General features: G+C 49.6%; 1 protein-coding gene across 1 annotated transcript; it reads left to right on the top strand.

The window, feature by feature from the left end:
- Window positions 1-21,267: 21,267 nt before the first annotated feature.
- LOC120375907 (vitelline membrane outer layer protein 1-like) lies at window positions 21,268-26,004 on the top strand. The gene is made up of 3 exons (XM_039496929.1): window positions 21,268-21,518; window positions 22,778-22,881; window positions 25,554-26,004. The coding sequence occupies exons 1-3, from the start codon at window positions 21,348-21,350 to the stop codon at window positions 25,846-25,848; spliced, it is 570 nt and encodes a 189-aa protein (XP_039352863.1). The 5' UTR covers window positions 21,268-21,347; the 3' UTR covers window positions 25,849-26,004.
- The last annotated feature ends 1,870 nt before the right edge of the window (window positions 26,005-27,874 follow it).

Here is a 27,874-nt window from a genome sequence, read left to right as displayed (position 1 = left end):
TTATTTCTCGAGTATAAAAGAAAAAGATGCAGAGGGCATTTGATCCTACAGTGCCTGCTCTGTTTCTGGCAGCTTTGTGGACCCCTCATGGTTCAGGGACATTTCCATTACAAATCTTCCCCACCCTTACCCTTACCCTTACCCTCACCCTCACCCTCACCCCCACGGGATTCTAACATCCATTTAAAGCAGTGGTTTTAAAACTTTTTTTCTGGAGACCTAGTTGAAGAAAATTCTTGATGCCCATGACCCAACGGAGCTCGGGATGAGGGGTTTAGGTTTGGCAGGGGCTCAGGGCTGGGGTGAGGGCTGTGGGGTGGGGCTGGGAATGAGGGGTTCAGGGTGTAGGAGGGGGCGCTTGGCTGGGGGTTGGGGTGTGGGAGGGGGTCAGGACTCTGGGTTGGGGGGTGCAGGCTCTGGGGTGGAGCTGGGGATGAGAGGTTTGGGGTGCAGGAAGGGGCTTTGGGATTTGGGGGGGCTCAGGGCTGGGGCAGGGGATTTGGATGCGGGGTTGGAGTGCAGGCTTACCTTGGATGGCTCCCGGTCAGTGGCACAGCAGGGATGCTAAGGTAAGTTTCTTGCCTGTCCTGGCACTGCGGACCATGCTGCACCCCAGATGTGGCTAGCAGCAGGTCTGGCTTTCAGGCGGAGGCACGCAAGCGGCTCCGCAGGGTTCTCACCCGCAGGCACCGCCCCCGCACTCCCATTGGCATGTTCCCAAACAATGGGAGTGCCTAGCTGTTGCTTGGGGCAGGGACAGCGCACAGAGCTCTGTGGCCCTCCTACCTAGGAGCCGGACCTGCTGCTGGCTGCTTCTGGGGTGCAGCGCAATGTCAGAACAGGTAGGGACTAGCCTGCCTTAGCCTGGCAGCACCGCTGACGGGACTTTTAATAGCCTGGTCGGTGGTGTGGACCAGAGCCTCTGCGACCCAGTGCCTTCCATTCCGTGACCCAGTACTGGGTTGCAACCTGGAGTTTGAAAACCACCGATTTAAAGTGCATCAGGCTGAAGTTTAGCATTCATGGCACTGGCTACAAATCTAACCCAACAGCTCACAAAGCCCTACTTTGCCACAGTGTCAGTGGAAAAAGAAGAGCTCTTTTGACTCTTGACATGTCTCTCCTAGTCAAAAACTATTTGACTTTACAGGGAGCTGTCTTCATTGAGGGCCAGATTGTGTCCTCTGAGGGTGAAAAAGAGCAGAAAAGCTACATCACTGTATTATTTATATTACAGTACATACATAAGAGCAGCCAGACTGGGTCAGACCATTGTCATCTTGCTAAGTATCCTGTTTCTGACAGTGGCCTCTACCACTGCATCAGGGGAGTGTACAGAACAGGACAATTATGGAGTGATCCACCTGTCTTCCACTCTTGGCTTCTGGTAGTCAGAGGTTTACAGTTGCCCCAAGCATGGGGTTGTGTCCCTGACTAACTTGGCTAATAGCCATTGATGGACCTATCCTCCATGAACTTATCCCGTTCTTTTTTGAACCCAGTTATACTTTTGGCCATCACAACATACCATGGCAATGAGTTCAGCAGCTTAATTGTGTCTTGTGTGAACAAGTACTTCCTCTTGTTTGAGTTAAACCTGCCCCCTATTCATTTCATTGGGTGGCCCCTTAATTTTTGTATTGTGGGAAAGGGTAACTAACACTTTCCCCCCACACTTTTCATGATTTGATAAACCTCTATCATATCCCCACCTAATTAGTCATCTCTTTTCTAAGCCAAACAGCCCTAATCCATTTACTCTCTCCTCATATGGAAGCTGTTCCTTACCTTTGAATATCTTTGTTGCCCTTCTCTGAACCTTTTCCAGTTCCACTATATCCTTTTTGAGATGGGGCGACCAGAACTGCACGCAGTATTCAAGATGTGGGCGCACCGTGGATTTATATCATGGCATTATGATAGAAAATAAAACAGAAACTATCTCCTTCCTATAGTTCCTAACATACTGTTAGCCTTTTTCACTGCTGCTGCACATTAAACTGAAGTTTTTAGAGAACTATCCATGGTGATGCCAAGCTCTTTCCTGGGTAGTGCATTGAGACCCTAATCAACACACTTCTATACTATTCTAAGTGCTCTACGCACACAGGAAGAGACAGTGTCTGTCCCCAAGGGTTTATGCTCCAAACAGATGCACAGAGGGATGGAGTAACTTGCTCAAGTTTGCACAACAGGGTGGAGGGGGAGAGCCAGGAAAAGGACCCAAGTCTCCTGAGTTTCAGTGTAGGGCTGCCTGAAGCACATTCCAATTTCTGTCAGAGGGAGAATCAAACCTGTGTATCATGTTGCTCCCACATAATCCCCTCTGACTGCACCTTGGCCAGGTGTTTGGGGCAGTGCCAGAGATGGCTGCTCTCTCTGCTGTACCCCTGTCCCTAAAACCCAAAGGGATTTTCCAGCACTAGAGAATACTGACACCATCAAAATTACCTTGTGCTTTTTCTCCCTCCTTGCTCTGAACAGCTTGCAAATTCTGGGAGCTGATGTCTAAAAGGTACTAGCACTAAGGAAAGAGAGAGGTGCAATTATGGCATCAATTTAGGATAAAGAAAATCAGCCATACCTATGTAGGAGAAGCGAGATGATGAAGTCATTTTGAGGCCTATTACCGCATTATAGGTGACAGAGGTACATTTAGACAAATCTGTGAAGGCAGACAAGCAACACTGAGAAAGGCAGGGGAATCAGATGCCTGGATATTAGTTGTTTCATCACAAAGGCCTGTCACTAATCAGAAAAAATAGCTGAACAATGAGCCTTTGGAATATGTACAGGGTCTACAAACCAGACACAGATGTAACCAAAGCATTACGATTGTAGCAGCCTTTTCAAAGTTCGGCGGGTTTCTTGTAAAACAAGAGCTTATTTCTGCAAACGTGAGATTTAGAAGCATCATGATGAACCCACTGTCTTAGGTCTGTGATATTTTTGCTTTTCTGGGTATAATTCAGTGCTATGCCAGAGAGAGAATGGTGAGGTGCTTGTTTCCTAAGCCTTGCAAGATTCTAATCCAACAGTATGGCCATTGCAGCCTTGTTTTGGGAGGCTCTCAAAGGACACTATCATCCTCTATAACATGGGTGGACAAACTATGGCCCATGAGCTGTTTTAAGCTGGCCAGCGAGCTCCTGCTGGGGAGCGGGGTCTGGGGCTTGCCCCGCTCTGGTGCTCCAGCCAGGACGCAGGGTCGGGGGCAGCACCATGCAGCTCCTGGAAGCCGCAGCATGGCCCTGCTTAGGCTCCTACATGCTCTAATGGCCCTGCTCCAACGGCCCCCTCCGGCACTCCAATGGGAGCTGCAGGGGCGATGCCTGCAGATGAGGCAGTGTGCAGAGCAGCCTGGCTGCGCTTCTGCATAGGAGCCGGAGAAGCGACATACCGCTGCTTCTGAGAGCTGCTTAAGGTAAGCACTGCTCAGAACCTGCACCCCTGAGCCTCTCCTGTGCCCCAACCCCCTGCTCCAGCCCTGATCCCCCTCCCACCCTCCAAACCCTCCAAACCCCTTTACCACAGCCCAGAGCACCCTCCTGCACCCCAAACCTCTCATCTCCAGCCGCACCCCTTCCCACATGCCAACCCCCTGCCCCAGCCCTGATCCTCTTCCTGCCATCTGAACCGTCCCAGTCCCAGCCCAGAGCACCCTCCTACGCTCCAAACTCCTCATCCCTCACCTTGCACCCCACTCCCCCACCCCAGCTCAGAGCCCCCTCCTGCAACCTGAACTCCTCATTTCTGTCCCCACCCTGGAGCCCGCACCCCCAACCCCAATTTGTGAGCATTCATGTCCTACCATATAATTTCTATTCCCAGATGTGGCCCTCGGGCCAAAAAGTTTGCCCACCCCTGCTCTATAACAAGGAACAAAATTACATAGTGAGTTTTGCAGCACAGAAATCAACCCAGTGTATTGACATAGTACCTTTAGAGAAACATCTCTGATCAAACTTGCTTCGAGTGTGTGTAAAAGTTGCACAATACTATCCAATGTGACCTCACAAAAAAAATATATTGGGCCCCCTGAAATTTTAGTAAAAGGAAAGAGATGGGTTGAGGTGAGAAGGATCATAAGAGTATAGGGATTGTCATATTGAATCAGCTCAGGGGGTTCAGCTAATCTAGAATCTAGCTGGCAGCAGCAGCCAGCACCTACTGCTTTTGAGAAGGAACAATAAGTCTGCAGCAGGCAGTTATGGGGTAACCTGCCCCCAAGGAGAGTTTCTTCCAAGCCCCCAGTACTTAGAAGTTGATCTGTGCGCTAAACATCAGGGTTTATATTGCTTCCAAAATATTTTTTCCCCATTTTTAATAATTGCTATTTCAACTCCAGTTATAGCTATCTATATGTATGTGAACCCCTCTTCTGAACTATGTTTAACAGCTGGCCTCAATCATATCTTGTGGCAGTGAGTTCCAAAGGCTATTAATGCAACGTGTGAAAAAGTCTATGCTTTGAATTGAAAGGGGAGAAGATCAGAGGGTTCAGCATATTTCTCCGTTACTCCTAGAAGAAAATAACTGACGTTGCTACAGTAGAACTGCCCCACAGGACAGTGTACTGTTACACATTTTATGCAGTAGGGTAAAATGCCAGGTATAACATGGGAATGTATGAATGATTCACACACACTGCTGGAAATGCTTTCACGAGCAGGAGACACCAGACTCAGGTCTCCAGCATGTGATGTCAAATGTGCTGTACATTGTGGTGAGGTGCCTTGAAACAGCTGCTATAAAAGAGAACATGTAAGTGATTAGCTGGTACTGGGGGGCCCAATGGACGCTTACTTGAGTGCATTCTGAGTGCATCAGAATGGTAGCACTTGGCACCTCTTTTGCCCCCACTCTGCACTGATATACATGATAGCACAAGGTGCGGGGTTATGCGGAATTGGTCCTTGGGTTTCCATTCGGTTTGTCACTTGGTGCTTTCACCTCCAAATCGGAGGAGAAGGCAGGTGCTGTTGTGACTGACAGCTGTCCTTTGAAGGATGTGTTTGACCTGACAGAATGGATTGTTGACATCAACCATAAATCCTGTCTCTCACCGTACTCTCTCTGCAGCCAGTCATGCTGATCCACAGGACTGGCTGTTAAAAACAAACAAACTATGGAATGCTTTGGAGCCCTGCCTATGTTGTATAATAAATACCATGCAACCACAAACAAGGATCCCAGCACTTGGCAGCGTTTCCCTGTTAAATCTTTTCTTTCTAGAAGTTGCCTCATATAGTTTCTCAGGAAAGATTTTCTGTAGCATTTGGATTCAATCCAGCCATGAGGTTTCAGCATCGCAGTCAGAATTAAATGAATTGACAAACTCCAAACAGTCTCTTAAGTAGCTGAGTGTTCTGCCAGGTGTCAGACATGGCATCTGCTTCCTCATCAATGCCACGTAGAGTACCCATGCTCTGTGGTAGGAATTTTGTTGCACCTGTTGTGACAAAGTGGGAATGTTCTTAATGTTTCTCTGAATACGTTGCCTGGAGACAGGGTGTCGGCCATTCTCTGTGCAGACGGCATCACACTGGCCCTCTAGGGCTTTAACAAAATCACCCCCCCCCCTTACCACCATCTAGAGCCTTAAAAAAATGCATTGGAAAGGGACACACACAGACACAGTAGAGAAAATACCTGTATACACCAGTTACATACTTTGAAAGGGTGTAAAAATATCAAATATTGTGCTAAATAACTGGCCCTCACTGTACCTTTAAGAAGATCTGGAACTGGATACAGAAAAAAACAAATCTTTTGCAAGCTCCTTAAACAATGAACTAGGCCCAGAATCAGGAAAGAGGTGCCCTAAAGCCTCCTGAGACCTTGTCTCCCATGTGATCAGTGCCTGCAGGTACTTCAGTGAGCCTATGCTTCATATTGCTCAATAGTGACCTCCTCTGGACAGTTGATTTGCTGCCAAGATGGGATCCAGATCGGGTCAATTTTTCTCAGAAGTAGGGAGGGTAAAGCAGTGAAAAGAAAAAAAAATTGTCTGAACTTTGAGGCAGCATAAAGAACCCTTCTTCCCTGTGTCACTTGCAGAATAATGTAGTCCAGTGCTGGGCTGCATAACTGGCTTCTCTTGATGCTTGTAAGGGTCCGGTAAGGGGCTCGTCCTTCTCAGGTGCGGTGGGGAGCCTGGGCGCCTCCCTACAGGCAGCAGTCCATCTCGGGCTCAGACCCCTCAGCAGGGGCGGAGCAAACCAATAGTCTCTAAACAAGGCAGAGTCCCAGCCCTTTAGCAGGGCCCGAGCAAACACAGTGTCTATAAGCCCGGCCCTGGAGCAGGGCGGGCAACAAGTAGTCCTAGCTCAGGCCCTTAAGCAGGGGCTGAGCAAACCCAGAGTCTATAAGCCCGGGCCTGGAGCAGGGCGGGGCAGTAGCAGTTCAGGCTCAGGCCTTTCAGGAGGGCTGAGCAAACACAGTATCCAAGCCCTGGTCAGGCCAGGGGGAAGGGGGAGTCTGCCACCCTTGGAAGGGTGGCAGGGGGGACGCAGGCCCTCCCACTCCACTGCGTTCCAGCCCGGGGCCCTAGCAGCGGCAAAGATTCGCTGCAGTCAGTGGGGATCCTGTCCGCAACACTCTGACATTGGCTCCCGGTCCCCTGGAGCCAGACTGGGGGTCGGCTACCCCCGGGCCACTTCCAGTCTCTCGCCAGCGTCATCCAGGGGGTCCCAGACCATGGGCTCCTCAGGATACCGGGCGGAGGGGAGCTCAGGCGACTCCTCCAGATACCGGGCGAAGGGGAGCTCAGGCGACTCCTCTGGATACCGGGCGGAGGGGAGCTCAGGCAACTCCTCCGGATACCGGGCACGTGGACGCTCAGGCAGCTCCTCCGGATACCGGGTGTAGGGGAGTTCTGGCAGCTCCTCTGGATACCGGGTGTAGGGGACGCTCAGGCAGCTCCTCCGGATACCAGGTGTAGGGGAGTTCCGGCAGCTCCTCTGGATACCGGGCACGGGGACGCTCAGACAGCTCCTCTGACTACTGGGCCCGGGGAAGGTCAGGCCAGCGCTCCCCTGGATACTGGGCACGGGGGAGGCTGGGCCCAGCGGGAGCTCGAGCACCGGCATCTGTCCTCTCCGGTAGCTTCCTCTATCTGAGCGCTGGGGCCGGGCTTTTATACTTTGTCCCGCCCCTTGACTTCCAGGGGGGAGGGGACAGGTGGCGGTGGCTCCGCCCACTCCGGCGCCTGGTCTGGTTCGTCCTTCTCAGGCGTGGCGGGGAGCCAGGGCGCCTCCCTACAATGCTAATGCTCATGCTTTGTGTAAGAGCTATAGTGAAGGACTTTGTTGCATTCTGGAATCTTTCCACTGCTGAAGGAGTGGAGGGGATGAGGGTGACAAGAAAAATAAAAGAGACAAGGTGGGTGAGACAACATTTTTTTATTGGACCAACTTCCGTTGGTGAGTTGGTCTCTAATATCCTGGGACTCGCATGGCTACAACAACACTGCATAGAAGAGCAGATACGTTGGGAGGGGCTGGGTTGTGAAGAGCCTTGAAGAACCAGACAAAGGGCTTGTGCTATAGGTGGGGTGGGTACAGCCACTTATTACTGATTGCCCAACACATCCCAGTATAAGATCCTCTTTTCAGGTTCTTATAATGTTGCTAAACTGTAACTGTCTGGGCTGAAATTTTCTGTGCAAAGTGTTTGCCTCAGCCTGAATTCTGTTGGAAAATCTCAGCCAAAATGGTTCAGCCATTTCCAAGAACAAGGCTAGGGAAGATATTGTTTGGCCCATGTTAAAAAAAAATCTGGGTGACCTTTTCTTTGAGAAGCTCTTGAGCCCCCACATGCTTGGGAGCAGGGACTTTGTGGCAGGGACGTGCCTTTTGCAATCCCCAGGAAAATCCACCCCAAGTCGGCCAAGTTATAGGCAATTTATATATGTTCAATAGACTGGCTAGAGTTTCACAGATAAAATCTCCAGATATTCCACCCTCACTATCCATATTCCATCCCAGAGCTGCAGGGGCCTGAGCAAGTCTTTCCCTGAAATTGTTGCTGCAGGACAGGGATGGGTTTGGGCACTGAAAGTGAAAGCAGGGAGCAGATTGAAGTGTCATTAGAGGAGGTTTGGGGACAAATTGATAAACTAAACAGTAATAAGTCACAAGGACCAGATGGGCTTCACCCAAGAATTCTGAAGGAACTCAAAGGTGAAATTGCAGAACTACTAACCATGGTTTGTAACATCATTTAAATCAGCTTCTTTACCAAATAACCTGAGGCTAGCTAATGTGATACCAATTTTTAAAAAGGGCTCCCATCATTGCTGTGTGATCTCTGACCACAACATACCCCTTGCTTCCCCTAAGCAGGTGCCAGGACAACAGGAAAGATGTTTCCACAAGCAAGGACCATGGAACAATGGATGGAGAAGCAGGTGTTTGTGTGACATACTGGGGCACAATACAGGCTAATGCGTAACCATGTCTCCCCAGCCCTGTAACCTGGGGTGCCCTTTACAATGCCTTGCTGCTGTAGCCTCCAATCTGGACTGCTCACAAAGCCTCCAGCATGTGAGTCACTCCCAGGCATGTCTCTGGGTGCTGCAGCCAGCCAGCCACACCTTGGCTTTTACCAACCTTTGCAATGCTGCAGGGTGACCCCAACACACCTGCAGTCCCCGACCTTCCCCCAGAAATGTCTGTTCTGTACTGCCCAGCCCGCTCCTCAACAGTACAAATATATTAAATATGCTATTTCTTAAAGGAATAATATGCCAGTTTATTATGTTAAATAGTTATCCAGACACTTCAACTTAAAACCACTGGATTAGATAAAATAAAAAAACAAACTTATTAGCTACAAAGAGAGAGATTTTAAGTGAGTACAAGCACTGAGGCATAAAAGTCAGAATGGTTACAGGAAAAATAAAGATAAAATGCTTACTGGTGGCTAATTTAACAAACTATTGTAACCCCTTTGGGGTTTAAAGAGCATGGTCCCTTTAAATCTTTTTCCTGACAGCGGAGGGGGAGAAGTGCTGATTGTTCCAGAAGAAGGGAGTCCTGTTGAGGGCAGGGAGGGCAGAGAGAGGGGAGAGCAAGAGGATGTGTGTCTGGACCTCTAGAGAGAAGGGCTGCAGCAAGCAGGTCCTCACACAGTGAAGCAAGAACCTGCCTGAAACCTGGGAGGGACAGAGTAGCTGATCAGAGACACCCCAGGACAGGAGCTAGGAGGAGTACTGTGCCAGGCAGAAATCACCTGAGGACAGACCAGAGCTGGACCTAGTATCACTGCTGCCCAGAGCTGCATGGGGCTGAGAGTACTGGAGCATGTGACTTTGCATTGGGAACAAGGAGGGAGGCTGTAGCTAGTTAAGTGAGGAGGTTGTCGCTCTGTGTGGCTTTGCAGACAGCAGCAGAAGAGGAGTTTGTTGGGAGAACTTTACTGGCATTGTAGATGACCAGGAGCAGCAAGGACTCACCACTGGACTGGAATTTTGCCCAGGACTCCTGAACTCTTCTTGATGTCTGCCCTTTCTGACTGTGGTACCACTGGGCCTGTGGGACCTTGTGTTGAATGCAACCCTGTTTTACCACTTCCCCTATCTTTCCCCCTGTTGTTTTTCTCCTTTCATCCCAACGTAAATAAATATTTCCCTTTCCTATATTCACTATATTCATCTGATGTGTGTGTGTGTGTTCACTCCAGAGGGTTGGAACAGGTGCCCCAGGGGTGGAAGGGACTTTCCCTGCCGCGTTCCTGCGCATGCTTTTTCTTGGCCAGAGCTGCTTGCAGAGCAGACTCCATCTTGGCCGCAAGGGTGCTAAAGTTACACTGTGTTAGTTTCAAAGCAAAGGTTTCTCACCACATGCTTTCAGCAGCTTTCTGACCAAACTCTTTAGGTCAGGACCCCTCCCTCAGAGGCCAATGGCTGCTTCTTTTGTCTTTTCAGGTGCTGAGAATGTAAGTGACAAGGAGAGAGAGGGGGTGTCTGCCCCTTGTTTTTATAGTCCCGGGCCCCTTTTGAAAAGCATTTCCAGCTGGGAGCAAGGTGACAGGCTTTCTGTGTGGAAGGACACTCCATGCTGTTTCACAGCTAAGATGTAGATTTTTGCACCTGCCCCCTTTTCTGCTAAAGAATGGCCACTGAACAGGTAATGGCCCATCAGCCTTGTTTACACATGGCTGAGGCATCGGCTTGCCCTCTGTCTCTGAGGAACAGGTTTGGCCACTCCCGACGTCTCTGGAAAACATACTTTTAGTCATGATCTCAGCTTATGTTTACATCTTCACCATGCTGCTATGGGCATTTTGCCATGATATACTGATACGCAAATTATGAGTATTTGCCTTGTGAGGTATCTTTTATGCTCAGTATTACAAAGGGTGTGCACCCAGCAGTATATTCTGTCATAGTTTGCTCAGCCAGCATTGCACACACCAGCTGGGGTCTAAGAGCTGTACTATTGTGCCGGAGCCCTCACCTCCTGAAAGGAGGTGGGAGGGAGCAGAGTGGTGCCCTAGAGAGAAGGCTATCAATTTAAAAAAACAGCACCTTTCTGCATCCCTCTCCTGCCAATTCTGAAATCCTCTCCCCTGCCCCTCTGTACCTCAAGGATCAATCACTGAAATCCACAGCCTGTGCTGTGGGCCCCTTTTCTCCACTCTGCCTCTGCACTGAGCAGGGGGTCCCCCACCTTCTCCCCTCTCTGGAGTGATCACTGGGGAGTGGTGAGCCCTTTGTGCGCAAGGGGTGGTCAGGCCAGTGAGTACCCAGTCAGCACCGGGTGCAGGGATGTGGCAATGAGCGATTGCTCCAACATGTGGTTGACACCAGGCCAGTGAAATGAACCCCAACTTACCTGGTATATGTTCCCCTGGTGCCTAGGGCTGCTAGCCATTCACCAGCTTCTCTTCCTTTGCAGTGAGTGGAACTACCATGCAGCCAGTGCCAGTGCCATCCTCAGCCGGTTCATCTCCTGCTTCCTCCAACAAGACAGAACACTATCTCCACCCGAACCATACCCAATGGAGGATGTGGGATGAGTGGGGAGCTCAGAAATTGGGCTCCAGAGACTTGGATTCTCTCTGATGGTAACATTACCCCCTCTTCTCTCCACCATTTCCCCACAGTGCAAATCACCCAGTCTCACACTCAGGCCCTTGCTTCGTGCCAGGGTGTGTCTAGGTTTTTGATTCCTTCCTTCCTGACCCCTCCAGCTAACCCTCAGTGCACGGTCCTTTTTGTTTACTACAGGAGGGAAAGTAGGTTGCCCCAGAACTGGGGCTGATAAGAGCCAATGACAAAAATAATTGTCTACACCGCTGGGTGCAAGGGACTCTCTTTGTGCATGGAGAGGAACGTCTATTGAAGCAGAAAGGCTTTGCAGTAGCTGAATAATGGGGAGAGATTCTAGGTGTCAACAACAAAAGAGAAATGGAGGTTAGGTTGGGATGCGTTAGCTAACCTGACCCTAAAGGTGACCTCTTTACTAATGTAGGTGCAGGGTACCAGTCTCTCAGTTAAGTTTTCAGGGGATGCCCCAAGCTCCCCACAGGCTCCACCTTGGCTAGTTAAACCAAGATTGAGCACTTATATCGCATTGCCACTAGGGAACCAGTCACTGTGAAGGCTAGCTATCACACCCCAGCCTGATCTCCAGCACTTTTCCTGTGTAGACAAGGTCTGGAAAAGCTACATCTGTCTGGCTCTGGTAAGCAGTGACCAAGTGGAGAGCATGTGAGCAGTGTCTGTAGAGATCTGAAGAGGGTTAGGATCTGGGGGTTGAGGGGAGAAGTTTAGAGGTAAAACTAGGAGGAAGGGAATGAAATGAAGGAAGGCTGTTATGCTTGAAGCTCAGTCTGTTTATTAGGGATCTCTTAGCCTGTGGAGTCTCTCCCTTAGGGAAGAGCTGGGAGCCCTTCCCCCAGATCATTTAAATCTGTCTTGGAAATCTCCCCTTTCTGGTTCTGGTGGTTCTATATGTTGCTTCCCTCACTGGAAATCCAATGAGGGAGCAGGTGTAGAGGGGAGCGGGGCAGCCTCTTCTTTTAACAACTGGGATCCAGAGTCTGGTCTGTAAGGCCAAGACAGCAATAAGGTGGGAAACATTCAGGCTGCTATTTGGGTTAGATGATTAGCCAGCTCCCAGTTTGCCTGGGCAGTGGTGTGGTCCATGTAGAAGGAGCCTCCTTTGGGGCAATTTCCTTCCTTTTTTAAAACATTCACTTAATTTTGATTTGATAAAGGGAAGTGTGGAAAAGTGTCATTTCCCCTCCCCCAAGTCCAGAATATGGGTTACTGTGCTAAAGGGGGTTTTCCCAGCCTCTCTCCTCTTGCAATCCCTCCCTGGCTCACTGTCTCTCCCCTGTGGGGCCCTTCCAAGGCAGTGGGGCAGAGCACAAGAACACAGCTCTGAATGGCATTCGCCTGCACTGTGCTGACAGCACCATTGTTGAGTCCTTCATGGGCTTTGAATAGCTCTTTGGTTCCTCTCCCTTTAAAACATCCCAGGTTTTTCTTCTCTGGTTTCTGCCGTATCCCAGCACCAGCCAAATGTCTCTCCTGGTCTCCTCCCCTTAGCTCCATGAGGCTGAGCTGGCATTTCTTCTGCTGCTGTCAGAGATCAGGATGTGGGTGGTCATGCTTAGTGGTTGGAGCAGGTAGCCAGAAACAGGCTCTGACCCTGATCTCCTGAGTCCAAGACCAGTTGGCAGAGCCAGAACTCAGGAACTGGATCCAAGGGTCAGGCTGGGTTCCCTGGGGTGAGGCAAGGCAGGATGTAGGGCAGGAGCAGGGCTCCCTGCTTGGCTTATTCTTGGAAACAGCTGAACCATTTTGGCTGAAAATTTTCTAGAAAAACTCAGCTTGAGGCAGTCACTCAGCATGAAAAAATTCAGGGCAAACAGTTACAGTTTGACAAAGTTATAAGCAACTGAAAAGAGAGTCTTAGGGTATGTCTACACTACAAGACTATTTCAAATCAACTTAATTCGAATTTGTGGAATCGACCTTATGAAGTCGAAGTTGTGTATCCACACTAAATACACTAGTTCGACTGTGTGAGTCCACAGTAACGGGGCCAGTGTCGACTTTGGAAGCGGTGCACTGTGGGAAGCTATCCCACAGTTCCCGCACTCCCCGCTGCCCATTGGAATCCTGGGATTTCCCCCCAATGCATGCTGGGGGGAAAAATGTGTCGAAAGTGGTTTTGGGTAACTGTCATTGAACCGTCAATCACGCCCTCCCTCCCTCCCTCCGTCCCTGAAAGCGCCTGCGGGCAATCTGTTCGTGCACTTTTCTGCTCAGTGACAGCGCGGGCGCCACAGCACTTTGAGCACGGATCCCGCTGCAGTTATGGCCGTTGTCAACTCCTCGCACCTTATCGTCCACCTCTTCCACAGTCAGCTGCTGAGAAATAGGGCTACTTTTCAATGGTGCTGCGAGCACTGGTGGACCATGGGGGACGTTTTACCAACATCAACGTCGGGTGGCCAGGCAAAGTTCATGACGTGCGTGTTTTCAGGAACTCTGGTCTGTTTAGACGCCTGCAGGAAGGTAGTTTCTTCCCGGACCACAAAATAAGTCTTGGGGATGTGCAGATGCCTATAGTGATCGTCGGGGACCCAGCCTACCCGCTAATGCCCTGGCTCGTGAAGCCCTATGCAGGCGCCTTGCACAGCGACAAGGAACTCTTCAAGTACCAGCGAGCAGTGAGCAGCGTGACCTGTGACTGTTCAGTTTCTTTACAGAGAAGCTGAACCTGCCCCTGTTTCTTTACCAAGTGACTGTTGGTTAGCATCTGCAGTTACATACCCCGCCCACCCCGCTTCCCCAACTTCCAACACACGTTTAAAAATAAAATACATGTTCCACTGTAACTTTACAAAGGTTTCTTTATTGATGACTTTGCGTTACAGGGTTGAAACTGGGATACGGACTGTGCTGGGTAGGGTGTGCAGTGATGTAAAGACCGCCTGTAAACTCGAGGAATGACAGGCTCCTGCTCCCAGAGCGGTCTGCAGTGCCGGACTGGATGTTTCAACGGAGCCTGCCATCCCTCCTTTTTGGGACTCTGTGTGCGGGGGCTATGTGGCCTTTTGGCGGGGGAGGACGGATACAGATTCCTCTGCTGCGTGGCTCTGTGGTCCAGGACAGGGACCGTTGCATGAGATCTGTAACCCCCCTCCCCCGCTACAAAGTCACATACCCCACCCACCCACACAGAACCTGCAAACTACCTCCCATACCGACCAGGGTGCCTACTGACTGCAGTGTGTGTGTGACCTGCTGCTGATCCTGCCCCCATGTCTGTACCCTGGTAAAGGTGATTGTCCTGTCAAAATACATACCCCCTTCCCCCCCTTCAAACACAGTCTCCTCTAAAAGAACATGACAGAAACAGTAATTAACATAAAAGTATTTTTTATTATCAACTAGACAGTTAGGGGATGAAACTGGGATGGGGGCTTGGGTGAGGCGGGAAGGAAAGGACTTCTCAAAATTTAGGGTATGAGAGCTTTTGGGTACTTGAGCACTCTGCTGGGGTGCAGTGACAGTTTACACGGCCTCTGGCGCCCCTCCTTCTGGTTATTTTGGGTGAGGGGGGTATGGGACTTTGTGGCGGGGGAGGGCGGTTGCAGATACACTGCAGGGGGCTCTGTGCTCCTGCCTGCGGTCCTGCAGAACATGCACAAGGCGCAGGAGCATGTCTGTTTGCTCCCTCATTAGTCCAAGCAGCGTTTGAGTCACCTGCTTGTCTTCCTCACGCCACCTCTCCTCCCGTTCGCTGTGTGAGTGCTGGTACAGAGAGAAGGTCTCCCTCCACTGGCTCTGCTGGTCCGCCTCGTCTCGGGAGCACCCCATAAGTCCAGCGAACATGTCGTCCCCTATCTTTTTCTTTCGCCGCCTAATCTTTGCCAGCCTCTGTGAGGGGGATGCTGTGGCAGGTCTGGAGACAGTCGAAGCTGTGTGATGGGAAAAAGGGAGTGAATTCCTTGCAAAGATACATTTTTGCGAACAATGAACACAGTCTAGTCTGTCTCTGTGAATTCTGGCTTGAGATCCCAGTGCCTGATGGTGCAAAAACCATTTTCGCGGGTGGTTCTGGGTAAATGTCATCAGTCATCCCTTCCTCCGGGAAAGCTACAGCAGACAATCATTTCAAGCCCGTTTTCCCTGGATTGCCCTGGCAGATGCCACAGCGTGGAAACCATGGAGCCTGTTTTGCCTTTTGTGCCTGTCACTGTATGTGTACTAGATGCCGCTGACAGAGGCGGTCCAGCAGCGCTACACAGCAGCATGCTTTTGCTTTTGCATGACAGCAGAGATGGTTACCAGCCATACTGTACCATCTACCATACCATAAATTGGTAATAAGATGGGCATGGTTACCAGTCCTTTTGCACTGCACCATTTGCTGCTGTCATAAGTGCCCCTGGCTGCTCTTAGCCAGGGGCGCAAAAGCCAAAATTGGGAATGACTCCCTGAGTCAATTCCTCCTTTTTGGTATCTAAAAATAAAATCAGTCCTGCCTAGAATATGGGCAAGTGTACTGGAGAACCACTGTATCAGAGAACCAGAGAGCACAGCTGCTCTGTGTCAGATCCTGCATAGATTATGAGCTGTATGCTATTCACAGGGGGTGCTCCTGCAACAACCCCACCTGTTCATTCTATTCTTCCCCAGCCTTCCTGGGCTACCATAGCATTGTCCCCCCACTTGTGTGATGAAGTAATAAAGAATGCAGGAATAAGACACAGTGACTTGTTAGTGAGAAATGAGTGGAAGGCAGCCTCCAGTTGCTATGATAGTCCAGATAGGACATTAAGAAGTGTGGAGGAGAGGAGCCCAGCATCCTGCTGCTAGTCCAGGGGCAATTGAATCTTTTCTTTACACATGAAGGGTGGGGGCTGATGAAGCTCAGCCCCCTGTTGCTATGATGACAATGGTTATCAGCCATACTGTACCATCTACCAGGAAAAATTAGGGCCAGGCGCCCTTGATTGACCTAACGGATGGTAGTCTGCATGGTTACCAGTCCTTTTGCACTGCCCCATGTGCCAATAGGCTGATGATGACGATGGATATCAATCTTATTATACCATCAGCCATCCATAGCATGGGGGGAGCAAGGATGTTGGTGTTGAGTGCTGCACCATCGCGTCTATCTGCAGCATTCAGTAAAGATAGGGTGACATGTAAAAGAGTCAAGAGAGGATTGTTTTCCCTTTCACTTCTGGGGGTGGGTGGGGGGCTGTGTAAATTGCCGAGCTATGCCCTGACCCACCGCGGACACTGTTTTTGACCCTAGAAGCATTTGGAGCTCAGCCAAGAATGCAAATCCTTTTCGGAGACAGCAGGAACTGTGGGATACCTTGCGTCCTCAGTCCCCCCTCCCTCCATGAGCATCCATTTGATTCTTTGGCTTTCCGTTACGCTCGTCATGCAGAAGCGTGCTGAGTCTCTGCTATGCCGTCTGTCCGGAGATTTTTTAAAAATACTTTGGACCAGGCGTAACATTACAGTAATTCCCCTAATTAGATGCAGGAGTCTCCGAGCGAGATCACCCTGAGGACGGTCACTGAAGGAGATAGAGAGCGCATGCTGCGTGAAAGCCAGCACAAACCAGGGCCCTATGCAGCCGTGCTCGGGGAGGCAATGCTCCCTGAGTACCTCATGAAAGCCTCGTGCGGAAAAGTGTGCTACCACGGAGCACCCAATAAGGGAGCTCTCCCCAGGAACCTCCTGCGGAGGCTTTTCGATTCCCTCCAGGAGAGCTTCGTGGAGATCTCCAAGGAGGATTTCTGTTCTATCCCCATATATAGAGAGACCTCCTTTTCACATACTTCAGATTCCTGTTATATTAAGAATAAAAGTTTACATGGTTAAAGCACTTACCGACTGCTCCTTCCCCTGATTCAGGATCCGGGTTAATGGCCGGGGACGGTTGGTAGGGGATCTCCGTGACGGTGATGAAGAGATCCTGGCTGTCGGGGAAACCAGCGTTGTAAGCGCTGTCGCCTGCCTCGTCCTCCACAAACCCTTCCTCATCTTCCCCGTCCGCGAACATCGCCGAGGAACTGGCCGTCGACACTGTCCCATCATCAGAGTCCATGGTCACTGGTGGGGCAGTGGTGGCAGGCTCCGTAGCGTCCGTTTGCCGCTTTGATTTTTTGGTAGCCTTGTCTGGGGTCCTTGATTTTCACGCGGCGCTGCGTTGCATCCCAACTGTATCCTCTGTCTCTCATGGCTTTGGAGACCTTCTGGTAGGTCTTTGTATTCCGTTTTTTGGAGTGCAGCTCTGAAAGCACAGACTCCTCACCCCACACAGTGATCAGATCCAAGAGTTCCCGGTCAGTCTATGCTGGGTCCCTCTTTCTATTCAGAGATTACATGAACTCCTCTGCTGGAGAGCTCTGCATCACTGCCGGTGCTGCTGAGCTCGCCCCGATGTCCAACCACGAAATGAGATTCTAACTGTCCAGACAAGAAAAGGAATTCAAATTTTCCCGGGACTTTTCCTGTGTGGCTGGTCAGAGCATCCGAGCTCGGACTGCTGTCCAGAGCGTCAACAGAGTGGTGCAGTGTGGGATAGCTCCCGGAGCTAGTAAGTTCGATTTGCATCCACACCTAGCCTAATTCGACATAGACATGTCGAATTTAGCGCTACTCCCCTCGTCGGGGTGGAGTACCGAATTCGAACTAAAGAGCCCTCTAGGTTGAATTAAATGGCTTCCTGGTGTGGACGGGTGCACAGTTAATTCGAATTAACGCTGCTAAATTCGAATTAAAGTCCTAGTGTGGACCAGGCCCAAGAAGAACTGCTGGGCAATTTTAATTGTAGGTGTTGTCAGCAGCAAGAAAGTTTGGGTTCAGATTTCTTAAGGGGTTTCTCTTTAAATTAACAAACACCAACAGCTTGAGCCCCCACCCAGAAACCAGGACAAAATGAACATAAGAACATAAGAATGGCCATACTGGGTTCCCCTGGCTTCCCTTAGCAGGCAATACTTCCCCTCTCACAAGCACTGCATCTGAATATAAAACAAGGATGACTTTATTTGGGTGCAAGGGGACACAGAATCAACTTGGGGAAACATACTAACGATACATATAAATGAAGAAACTAGCCACCCTATGGTATCTTTGGTAGAAGTCTGTTAACTCAGTTCCCCACCCTCCAGGTGAATGTCCAATAAGCAACTGCCTTTTTCACACATCACTTCCTTTCCTCCACTACACCCCACTTATGGTTGGGGTCAATGAGGAGCATAGTCCCAGAGTCCAGGACAGCACTTGGCCAACTTGCATCCCACCCCCAGAGGAAGTGCTGCCTGGTCTGGTCCTGAGGGTCCACCACAAAACCCATCTATGGTGATTTTAACTTTATGGGCACTGGGTAGGGGTCTCCTTACCAGCGTTCATTCAACCCTGCTCCTGTCCACTGCTGCCTCTCACCACAAAGTTGTTTCTGCATTATCTCTTGTTGCAGAGTAGCCTCTTACTTCTCTTTATAACCTGTTCCATGAAGGGGGATCAATGATCTGTAGAACCCTCCAGCACACTCCTTGCCATAAGCAAGGTGCACCTCTCCTTTTCCCTGCACCTCAGTCCCACTCCCACACCAATCTGGAGTTTGTGTATTGTTCTGGTGACTCCCCGAAGTGTCACTTGGAGGATTTATGGGAAGAAAACTTATGCAAATGAAGTCTCGGTAGCTGTACTTTCCCTGTTCACCAACCAATGGTGGCAGAGAGCTCCTTACCCTGTAAAGCAGGAGTAGTCAATAGGCAATCCAAGGGCCAAATCCAGGCTGCCAGATGCATTTGAATGGACCAAAAAATCTTTTTTTTTACTTATTATTATCATTATTTTTACTATTTTTGTATTTTCTCTAGAATCTGGACTTTGACTATACCTTGACCAAGAAATTTGGTGGAACTTGACAAAAAATAATTGATTATCCCTGCTGTAGAGCTTGTGTCTCTCTGGAGTTCTGGGTAAACAGCTTTGAAGCCACTCTTGGCCACTCTTTCTCCTGTTCATCAACAGATAGTAGCAGCAAGCTCCCTGCCTCCTGGGAGCTTCAACCACAGGACTGACACATGCAACTATTAACAATGACCCCAGCTCTTGAAGCCTTTCTGTGTTGGCCCTTCTCTCCCCACATGTTTATTCTTTAAGAAACTTTTCTGTAGAAACTGGATTTGACCTAACCAGGTGGGCTTGTCGCACTGATTTAAATAGAATGGGCTAAGCATTGAGTAGGCACCTCAGAAGAAACAGTCTAACTGGCCTTGTTTTCTCTCAGGAAACAGAGACTGCAGATGGCCTCTGCTTCCTCATAAAGGTAAATAACCAAGGGTAAGTGTCTTAACTTTATTCTGTGGGTGTGCCACATCCTGACTGAATGTTGACCACCTCCCCCACCACACGCTGGGGCAGAGTCTGGTGTAGGCAAGATAACAACCAGCAGGTGAAAAGCATGGAACAATGGGTAGTAAAACGGATGTGTTTGCTCATCCAGTATCACATGGTTCCAGCCTGGAATGGATAAAATTACCATTTGACTGGTGCCCAGATTTATGGACAGGGAGGGTGGGGGAAAATCTCACCACTCAGTGTGAGGGAGCTGCAGGGAGCAGAAATGAGACCCTGAGATAAAGCTATGAAAGAAAAAATAATTTCTCTCTCCCCATGCCAATCCCAGGACCCTCTGTCCAACACAGCTGCAAGGTCCTCTCCCCTGCTTCTCTTTACCTCTGAACCTTCAGTGGCTGCCCTAACATCCACAGCCTGCCCTCAGGACACAACAAAGAACCCTGTGGCACCTTATAGACTAACAGACGTTTTGCAGCATGAGCTTTCGTGGGTGAATACCCACTTTGTCGGATGCAAGTAGTGGAAATTTCCAGGAGCAGGTATATATATGCAAGCAAGAAGCAAGCTAGAGGTAATGAGGTTAGTTCAACCAGGGAGGATGAGGCCCTGTTCTAGCAGTTGAGGTGTGAAAACCAAGGGAGGAGAAACTGGTTCTGTAGTTGGCAAGCCATTCACAGTCTTTGTTTAATCCTGAGCTGCTGATGTCAAATTTGCAGATGAACTGGAGCTCAGCAGTTTCTCTCTGAAGTCTGGTCCTGAAGTTTTTTTGCTGCAGGATGGCCACCTTAGGATCTGCTATTGTGTGGCCAGGGAGGTTGAAGTGTTCTCCTACAGGTTTTTGTATATTGCCATTCCTAATATCTGATTTGTGTCCATTTATCCTTTTCCAAACTGGAGACTGTCCAGTTTGGCCGATGTACATAGCAGAGGGGCATTGCTGGCATATGATGGTGTATATTACATTGGTGGACGTGCAGGTGAATGAGCTGGTGATGGCGTGGCTGATCTGGTTAGGTCCTGTGATGGTGTCGCTGGTGTAGATATGTGGGCAGAGTTGGCATCGGGGTTTGTTGCATGGATTGGTTCCTGAGCTAGAGTTACTATGGTGCAGTGTGCAGTTGTTGGTGAGAATATGCTTCAGGTTGGCAGGTTGTCTGTGGGCAAAGACTGGCCTGCCACCCAAGGCCTGTGAAAGTGTGGGATCATTGTCCAGGATGGGTTGTAGATCCCTGATGATGCGTTGGAGGGGTTTTAGCTGGGGACTGTATGTGATGGCCAGTGGAGTCCTGTTGGTTTCTTTCTTGGGTCTGTCTTGCAGTAGGAGGCTTTTGGGTACACGTCTGGCTCTGTTGATCTGTTTCCTTATTTCCTCATGCGGATACTGTAGTTTTGAGAATGCTTGGTGGAGATTTTGTAGGTGTTGGTCTCTGTCTGCGGGGTTAGAGCAGATGCGGTTGTACCTCAGTGCTTGGCTGTAGACAATGGATCGTGTGGTGTGCCTGGGATGGAAGCTGGAGGCATGAAGGTAGGCATAGTGGTCGGTAGGTTTTTGGTATAGGGTGGTGGTAATGTGACCATCACTTATTTGCACCGTGGTGTCTAGAAAGTGGACCTCCCCTGTAGATTGGTCCAGGCTGAGGTTGAAGGTGGGGTGGAAGCTGTTGAAATCGTGGTGGAATTTTTCCAGAGTATCCTTCCCATGGGTCCAGAGTCCCACTTTTGCCCACTTTGCCTGGGCTCTGGTAGCAGTTTCCTTCAGCCCCTGACAGTCTCACTGGGGAATAATGAGTGCTTTGTGTGTGAGTGGGGGTTGGGTCAGTGCCGAGGTGCAGGGACGTGGCAACAAGTGATTACTCCCGGAAGGGTTTGGCACCAGGCCAGCAAGGAAACCCAGCCTAGCTTTCCTGGGTATAAATCTCCTTCGTGCTTAGGGATGTTAGTCACTCACAAGCTTCTCCGCGGGTAGCTCCAGAGCTGATACTGCACCATGCAGCCCCTCATCCCTGCAGGGCTCTGCCTGCTCCTCTCCTGCTGCTTCCAAGATGCAGGGGCACAAAGGTACATCTACACCCTCACTGTACCCAACGGAGGCCCATGGGGTGAATGGGGAAAAACGGAGATTTGCCCCCGTGGCTACGCCAATGGATTTGCATTGAAGGTAAAATTCTTCCCATCTCCCTGCCATTTCCTCAAACCCCACCCCCCCGTGTCCTCCTCCCCATTACCAGGTTCTCAGCAAGAAGTTCTCTTGACTCTAGGCTGTTCCTGGGTTTTTTTAAAATTCTCTCTTCCTCAGACTCGGGCCCGCCATCAGTATACTGAGTTTATTAAAGGGTGTGGAGTATGGGATATCTGTGACCCCAGAGCTGGGGCAGAAAGGAGATGAGAACACACTTGTCTGCACAGCTGGGTTAATGGGGCTTTGCTTGGGGCTCAGCCAGAGACATCTGTCAAAGCAGAGAGGGCCAGGGGGTGTAGGGGCAGAGTTAGGAGGCGATACTAAAAGAGCTAAATCTGTCTGGCTCAGGTAAGCCGTGAGTAAGAGGTGGGGATGTGACCACTGTCTGTAAGTATCTGAAAGGTGTTAACATGAAGGGGGGCGGGGGAGAGTAGGAGGAAGGGAATAAAATGAGTGAAGGAAGTTTTGCTTTAAACTCATTCTGAGGGAGGCCTCCACTAGAAAGTTTTGCCAGCAGAGCTATGCCTGTTAAGGATGTGATTTATTTTCATTTTTTGAAAATATTTCTATGCTGGCAAAAGTCCTAGTAGATGTGCCCAAAGTGCTGTTGCCAGGACAGTGTATTTTGCTCACCAAACTGGAATAAGCTATACCAGCAAAAGTATTTTTTTGCTACTACAGTTATGGCTACACAAGGAGGACATTGCGAGTAAGGCTAGAACAGCAAAACTATTCTAATGTAGACTAGGCCTCAGGTTTCCCTGCCAGAGAAGGAACTGTTAGTCTGTGGAGTAAGGGAATGAGTGGGAGTCCCATCACCACTGCAGTTAAATCCAGCCTGGATATCTCCCCTCTCTAACTGCTGTGAATCTGTGTGTTGCTGCAAGAGTGGAAATCCAGTGTGGGGGTTTTGGGTAGGGGCAGCCTGCTCACTCTTCCCAGCTGGGATCCAGGGTCTCTGCCTGACAGAGTGGATGTTGAAGAGGTGGAAAACATAAAGGGGAATACATGGGAAAGCTAGTTTAGTTGCCTCCCAGCTTCCCAGGGTAGTAGCTGTAACGTGTGTCAGGAGCCTCCTGGCGCTGATTATTCCTGGACATTTTCCTTTCTTTTAAGAAAAGCAGTTAATTTAATAACAAGAAGTTGGAAGGGTTTATTGGCTTTGGGGGTGGTGGGACTCCCAACGCTTCTCCTCCTAATCTGTACCTGTGCCACCATCTCCTGTACCCCTCTCCTAGGTGGAGCCTAGCCAAGGCCCCGGGGTAAAACATGATGACACGGCTTTGAATGGCATTCGCCTGTACTGCACTGACGGCTCCGTCGTCGAGTCCACGGTGGGGCCGTGAGTAGCTCTTTGGTTTCTCTCTCATCCCTCCTGCTCTGCAAGTGCAGAGAGAATGACCATGAACAATGCCATTTGCACAGGGTCTCTTCTCGGACTATTCCCTTTGTTTGGAGGTAATCTGTAAAGGAAAATTAAAATAGGGCATTGGCTGTTCTGTTTCTGCTTCTTTATGATGGACACAGCTGGCCATTTCATGTTAAAATTCAGATCTTGTGTGCCCTGGAAGTTGCTGTGAAGGACTGGAGAGAACCAGTGAAACGATACCAACCCCAGAGTCCAGTGTGAAATCTACAGCAATTGGGGGGTGGGAAAAGGAATTTTTCGCTACATCCTTTCATATTCTTTGGGTGAAATCCTGGCCCTACTGGAATGAGTGGGATTTTGCCATTGACATTGTTGTCGGTTGTTGGCTCTGTGAGTTGCACCAGCTCTGGCCAGGTTTCTGGTACAGCAGACATCAATCGAACTGCCCAAGAAGACTCCAAAAGACTCATTTCAGTGGTGAAGGCACTCGGCCAGCTTTACTGTCAACAAAGCACGGTATTAGTATCCCATAGACTCTACAGGAACACTAATACATGTATGCCCATGACAACGGATCAGCTCAGTAAGTGGTGTGACTTTCCGCTCCCCCCTAAGCCAGACAGACAGCCCCTCTGTGACCCCTCTTTCATACACTGATATAAACAAGTTACCAATTACTCTTCTGATATGGTTAGTTTCCAACCCTACCCCTCGTACCTCCTGGTTCGAACAAAACATTTTCATCCATCATCCCATCCTGTCCTCCCTCCTTGTTTTACTTGGGGTTGGCGTGTTCCTGTTCCATCTCCCAGTACTGTGTTTATGCCATAGCTCTATGTTGGGGGGGGTACCTGCATCTTCTGGAATGTGCACACATGAATACCCTGTGCCTAGTACTTCTGGGAAGTGTCTGTGTTTTTTGCCAAGTGCATGTACTGCACAGTGAATTTGCAAGCAAGCGTCTGCTTTGTAACAGCTTTGTAACAAGCGTCTGACTTTTGCTCAGAGCCTGACTCTTGCTAACTTGGCTTCATAGATTCTCTCTACTGTGTAATGGGAACTTGGGAAAAGGATGTCTGGGTATAAGATTCAGCGCAAGGTGTCACAGATCCCATCAGGTGCCCCCTTCCAGGCACCCTCTGGACTGCTGTGAGAGGAAGCCAAGACTCTGTGTGCCTGGATCCCCATGTGCTTGGGGCTCAGCAGGCTGCAGTATTGGTTCCTCCTGTGGCCTCTCTGGCACACTTCCTGGGCAATGATTCAGTCTGCTACTCCTTCATGGAAGTGGGGCTGCTCCGCCAGGAGTGCCGGAAGCTCCCTAGAAGTGGTGGAAACACCGGTGCCCAAACTGTGCTCCCGTCCACTCGCTCTGCCTCTTCCCCCGCAAAGCTCTGCCCTCATTCTGCCTCTTCCCCCCGAGGCTCTGCCCTCACTCTGCCTCTTGCCTCAGATGCCTTGCCCCCCTGCTCGTGTCTCTCCATCCCCTCTTCCTGTTGCTCACCCATAAGGCAGGAAAAGTGATTGGGGTCATAGCCTCCTGGCACCTCCTTGTTCTGGCGCCCTGGTGCTCCACCCACTTTCCCTGGGCCCCCAGGTCCATTGCTGACCCCCAAGATATCCCAATTGCTTAAATATACCCTATCCCAGATCTCCCCATTTAATTCCCTTCAGAGGCACACAGTAGTTGTGAAGCACACACACACACACTCAGACACTTTGCCCAGAGTCTAACACAACTGTTTTTTTACTTAAGCATATTAAGTCCAAGATTGTACAGATCATACAAAGCAATAAACATCCTAACTGCAATATCCCTCACTTCCCAGTTCACTCATCCTTTGGGATGCTGGGGGGCCATCTGTGTCCAGGAAGGCTGGCAGGCAGGGTATCCCCCTGCCTCTTGCAGGGTGTTCATGAGGGAGAAGTCATCCAGCATGTGAGTTCCCTTCCCCAGCTTCTCTGATCTTGCTCTCTCCTGCCCATTGCTTCCCCTTCCTGTCTGACTCTTTCCCCATCTTTAAATAGCTCCTGAGTCCTGGTCACTTGCTGATTTTTTTGTTCTGTGTTTGGTAACTTTCCATAGCTCAAAAAACCCCTCCCCTGAGACAGAGGAGGAAGTATTTTTTGCATTGGAATGCAGTTACTCTTTTGCATAACTTTGGCATGGTCAAAGCATCATCATTAACATTAAGTGCCTCCCCGCTGTCTTCAGTTTGGAGAATATTTGGTGTGTGTCCTCTCAGCAGTGGTGGATGCACATACAGAGAGACAGTTATGATACAGCAGTTTTTCATAGTAACATTTCATCATAACTCAATAATATCAACCAGACCTGGTAAGTTCTACACACATTTTCCTAAATTGTGACTCAAGGCTCATCTCCTGCATCCCCCAGGGAGTCCTCCAGCAAAACCAGGGAAGACCAGACTTGACACTTCTGAGATTTCTAAGGTTATATACAAGCAAGAAAAACACTACTCAAGAAAAGGAAACCAAAATACCCCAGGTCCTTCCAGGCCTGTTTTCAGGTCACTGCTGTGTGTCCTATGAACACTGGGCTTGGTGCACAGTAGCTAAGATGACTGGTGCCCCATGGTGGGTAGCATACTGAATAAGTCTCAGGTAATTATTTTCTTCTTTGACAGGTGGGGCCATTGGACTAATGTCCACTGGTGCCCCAGGAGCAACCTGATCTCCTTCTCACTGAGAGTGGAACCATCCCAGGGAAAGGGTGATGACACAGCAGCCAACAATATCCAGTTCGCATGCTCAGATGGGACTGGGCTGATGGGCACCTCACATTCCTGGGGTGATTTTGGCCCATGGAGCAATCGCTGCAGCTCTGGGGGCATTTGTGGGATCCAGACGAAGGTGGAGAAATCCCAGGGACGTGGGGATGACACGGCGCTCAATGATGTGAAGTTCTTCTGCTGCAACTAAACAAGTATCTGTCCCTGCCCATCCCTCAACACCAGCACCTGCCCATTAAACACCATTAAAGTTTAGCTCTGCTTTTGAACAGGAAGGTGTCTGTTTTATTGACCCAAATCAGACATGTGCCATCTCCACATCTACAAGGGAAGGCTGGATTCTGAGGTGAGCCAGGAGGAGAGGAGACAGGGAGGAGCGTGGAAGGGGGAGAGATAATGTCTATGATAAGGAGAGAGAAGGGAGGCAAGGCCACATTGGGTAGAAAGGGGTTTTTCAAGATGTTGGGAACCAAGTAATTTTATTCTAAAAATTGTTAAAATTTGTTGTCCAGAGAACCAAGAAATGACTGGGACCCAATCTTTTGTGTGTGTGTGTGTGTGTGTGTGTGTGTGTGTGTGTGTGTGTGAGACTGATTTTTGCAAAGAAGTAGACAATGAAAGATTCAAAAAGGTAAATGATTTACAGCTGTGTGTTTCCAAATATGGCATGCTTCACAGGATCTCCAATAAAATTATGCAATTACACAATTTTACAACTTGTCAAAATTGCAAGACCAGACAAAATAAATCCAGGCAATGCTACATAGACAGCATTGTTAGGGTGTGAGTAACTTGTTAGGGTGTGAGTAACAGTAATACAGTCAGAGAAGGCATACATAAATAGAGAGAGGAACGGGATTGGGGCTGAGTGAAAAAGCAGAGGGGTAAGATTGAATGGAAGCATGGCATTATTTGAGCTATCTCAACATTTTTATCCAAATGTATCTAGAAACAGGATCCAAATTTCTTCAACTTCACATAATTGATCTCTGTGGCTGTTGGAGATCTTTTCCTTCGCCTCCCCTCCCCTGGTTCTTTTCATTCAGACAGAAAGCAGAAGACCAGAAGTCTGACGTGCAGGCAATGCTATACTTATTCGGGTTAATTCCAAGCACACATATCCATAGTTCTACACACCGGCGGAGTCTGTTTCCCAACTGTGACACTGCAGAGCATTTACACCGTGTCCCCCTTCCCAGCTTTGACGCCTCAGAGCCTTGCTTGTGTCCCTGTTCCCCATTCTCCCCCCGCCCTTAGTAGGCCCAAATATACCTGCAGTGCACACCCCTACTTACACTCCTTACAACTTATGGTCATGTTCTGTTTTGGAAGGTCATGAGTCTGGAGTCTTCATCCCACCTCTTTTGTATCCCACGGGAGTGGTAAGGAGTGAGGTTGTGTTCTGGCCACGGCCAGCCTTTTCTTTGACTTTTAGTGCCTCTCCCCTTCCCCTACCCCCCATTCCCTTTTGCCCCTCCTAAGTGGTTGCTTGACATTGGCTTGAGAAAGAAGCCAGGCAGCTTTCAGTGTGTGCTCATATATTACACTCCCACCATACCCTGTAACCCTTTAGTTCTATCCCTTATGTCTTCCCATTATACTATCAAACCCATGTGGCCAGGTAGAAGCAACACACACAGCGTCTTTGTCCTTTGTTCACACACTAGGATAAGATACAAGAGTATCAAAAAATCAAACCCAGAATTCTATCTCAGGCTGACAAACAAGCTTATACACTAGCAGTGGCAATAAGCCATTTGGCCTTGGCTACACTGGAGAGTTGCAGCGCTGGTAGTGGCTTTACAGCGCTGCAACTTACTCCCCGTCCACACTGGCAAGGCAAATACAGCGCTGTATCTCCCTGGCTACAGCGCTGGCTGTACTCCACCTTGGCCTGGGGAATAACGACTGCAGCGCTGGTGCTGCAGCGCTGGAGTGCCAGTGTAAGCAGTGATTAATCTTACTACGCTGTAACTGACCTCCGGAATTTTCCCATAATGCTTTTAACTAAATTACTCTCTTTGTTTTGTTGTGAACTCGGGGCTCCCGGAGCTGCTTATCTAAAAACCAAACACAGCTACTGTTTGCTGTGAATGAGGCAGGCAGGGGGATGAACGTCCACAGCTAGTGTTTGCTTGAGGAGAGAAACAGCACGGCGGATGCGGCGGCGGGGGGAGGAAGGGAGTCCGTCGGAGCAGCTGTTTATCTGGTATGAA

The sequence above is a fragment of the Mauremys reevesii genome, linkage group 1 (genome assembly GCF_016161935.1).
Source record: "Mauremys reevesii isolate NIE-2019 linkage group 1, ASM1616193v1, whole genome shotgun sequence".
Lineage (NCBI taxonomy): Eukaryota > Metazoa > Chordata > Testudines > Geoemydidae > Mauremys > Mauremys reevesii.
Note: the sequence above shows the minus strand (reverse complement) of the source record. Positions and strands in the feature narration are given on the sequence as shown.

Coding starts and splice junctions, on each gene's coding strand:
- LOC120375907 (XM_039496929.1), top strand. CDS start 21,348: ATGCAGCCCCTCATCCCTGCAGGGCTCTGCCTGCTCCTCTCCTGCTGC. Junction 21,519..22,777: donor CCAATGGATTTGCATTGAAG/GTAAAATTCTTC, acceptor CCCCTCTCCTAG/GTGGAGCCTAGCCAAGGCCC. Junction 22,882..25,553: donor GTCGAGTCCACGGTGGGGCC/GTGAGTAGCTCT, acceptor CTTCTTTGACAG/GTGGGGCCATTGGACTAATG.